Below are 1394 nucleotides of genomic sequence, written 5' to 3'. Positions count from 1 at the left end.
CTTGTCTACGGAAAGTATTTGATTGCTGGTTAAAGAAGGACTGTGACTATAAGAGTCATGGCGTCCCTACATTAAGAATGCTGTGTAACTCCATTAAAAGTAATAGTGGAGGAGCTGATCCAGCTCTAGCTGATGAAATAGCAAAAGAATATACCATTAATCTTACTAGTAGCAGAGAGGCTACTACATCACCAGTTCATACTTCATCTTCTAAAGGTAAATATATAATATGATAATCAATAATCATTTTTGTTATTTCAGAAGCTACTCCAACTGTTCAGCTGTCAGTTCCTACTTCACCTCAATCTGAGTCTTCAGTCATTTACATTAAGAAAAAATCAATTGAACATTTACCTGTAAATTTGAAACGAATGATTGGAAGTCTACAAGAAGTTTATCTTGATAATATGCATTTTACTAAAGAATCATTTCGTTCTATTAATGTCTCAGAAGTTGTCGATTTCATTCAAGATTATATAGCTTTTTTACTCAGTCCATGTTCCCGTAAAGCCCAAATGATTGAGTCAATTGAAAAAGAGTTTGACCATGTTAACTCAATGAGTCAGCTATTTAAAGTATTGAGGAAATACATCTCGTGGTTCAATTTTGAACTTGTCGTCAAGTTAGTCAATACTTTCATTACTGATGAGATAGATTTACAGAGGAGGTGGTCTACATATCGTGAGAAATTAAAAGATTATTTTAAAAATAACAATACTCCAGCAGTTCAAATTGCAGACTCAATTGAGTTTGGTCTTTCTGATGTTCCAGGCACTAAAGTAATGATTGCTAAGGTTGCCAGAGACGACTACACATTAAATGATTTATATTTCTTTCACAAGCTAATCGCTGATGCACTTGAAGCTCCAGAATATGATTTTTATTTTTGTACGATTCAAAATGGCTGCATGGAATTAAAATATTCCATTCCTGATTTTCTTTATTCTGTTCTCTTTCCATTAACCAATCAACAGTGTCATTCATTGGCTGAGATTGGAATCATAAAAATAACTTGTCATGAATATGTACAAGAAATGAAGCAGGTATGTTAATAATTAATTATTTTGATATTTTATAATCTTTTTTTATAATTATAGTTGCCTGAAAATGAATTAAAGAAGCTTCATGGTTCTCCCATTGGTAATTATTATTATTATTATTAACTTTATTTATGATATATTATATTAGATATTTATGATCCTCTCTGGTATGAGAATACCAGCACTTTATTGAATGAAGCATGTTGGAGAGGATTAAAAGATGAAGTAAAACAACTGATTGACAAGACTGGCCTTCAGGAAAGAGGTAAAAATGGATGGAGTCCACCATTAGCTGCTTCATATGGTGGCCACATTGATGTCCTCTGTCTCCTCATTGATGTCTATCATTGCGAT

At 32.5% G+C, this 1394-nt stretch overlaps 1 protein-coding gene across 1 annotated transcript in view; it reads left to right on the top strand.

Annotated features, from left to right (window-relative positions):
- Positions 1-22: 22 nt before the first annotated feature.
- LOC109589171 (uncharacterized) overlaps positions 23-1394 on the top strand; it is a gene marked incomplete at its 3' end in the record, with an annotated part of 3616 nt that continues 2244 nt past the window's right edge. Inside the window, exons 1-3 of the mRNA XM_020005294.1 lie at positions 23-216; positions 262-1043; positions 1098-1140. Of these exons, the coding sequence (XP_019860853.1) occupies positions 78-216; positions 262-1043; positions 1098-1140 (964 nt within the window). The remainder of the gene's footprint in view (positions 217-261; positions 1044-1097; positions 1141-1394) is intronic.

The sequence above is a fragment of the Amphimedon queenslandica genome, unplaced genomic scaffold (assembly GCF_000090795.2).
Source record: "Amphimedon queenslandica unplaced genomic scaffold, v1.1 AMPQUscaffold_11575, whole genome shotgun sequence".
NCBI classification, from domain to species: domain Eukaryota; kingdom Metazoa; phylum Porifera; class Demospongiae; order Haplosclerida; family Niphatidae; genus Amphimedon; species Amphimedon queenslandica.
This window is presented reverse-complemented; position numbering and strand designations above follow the sequence as displayed.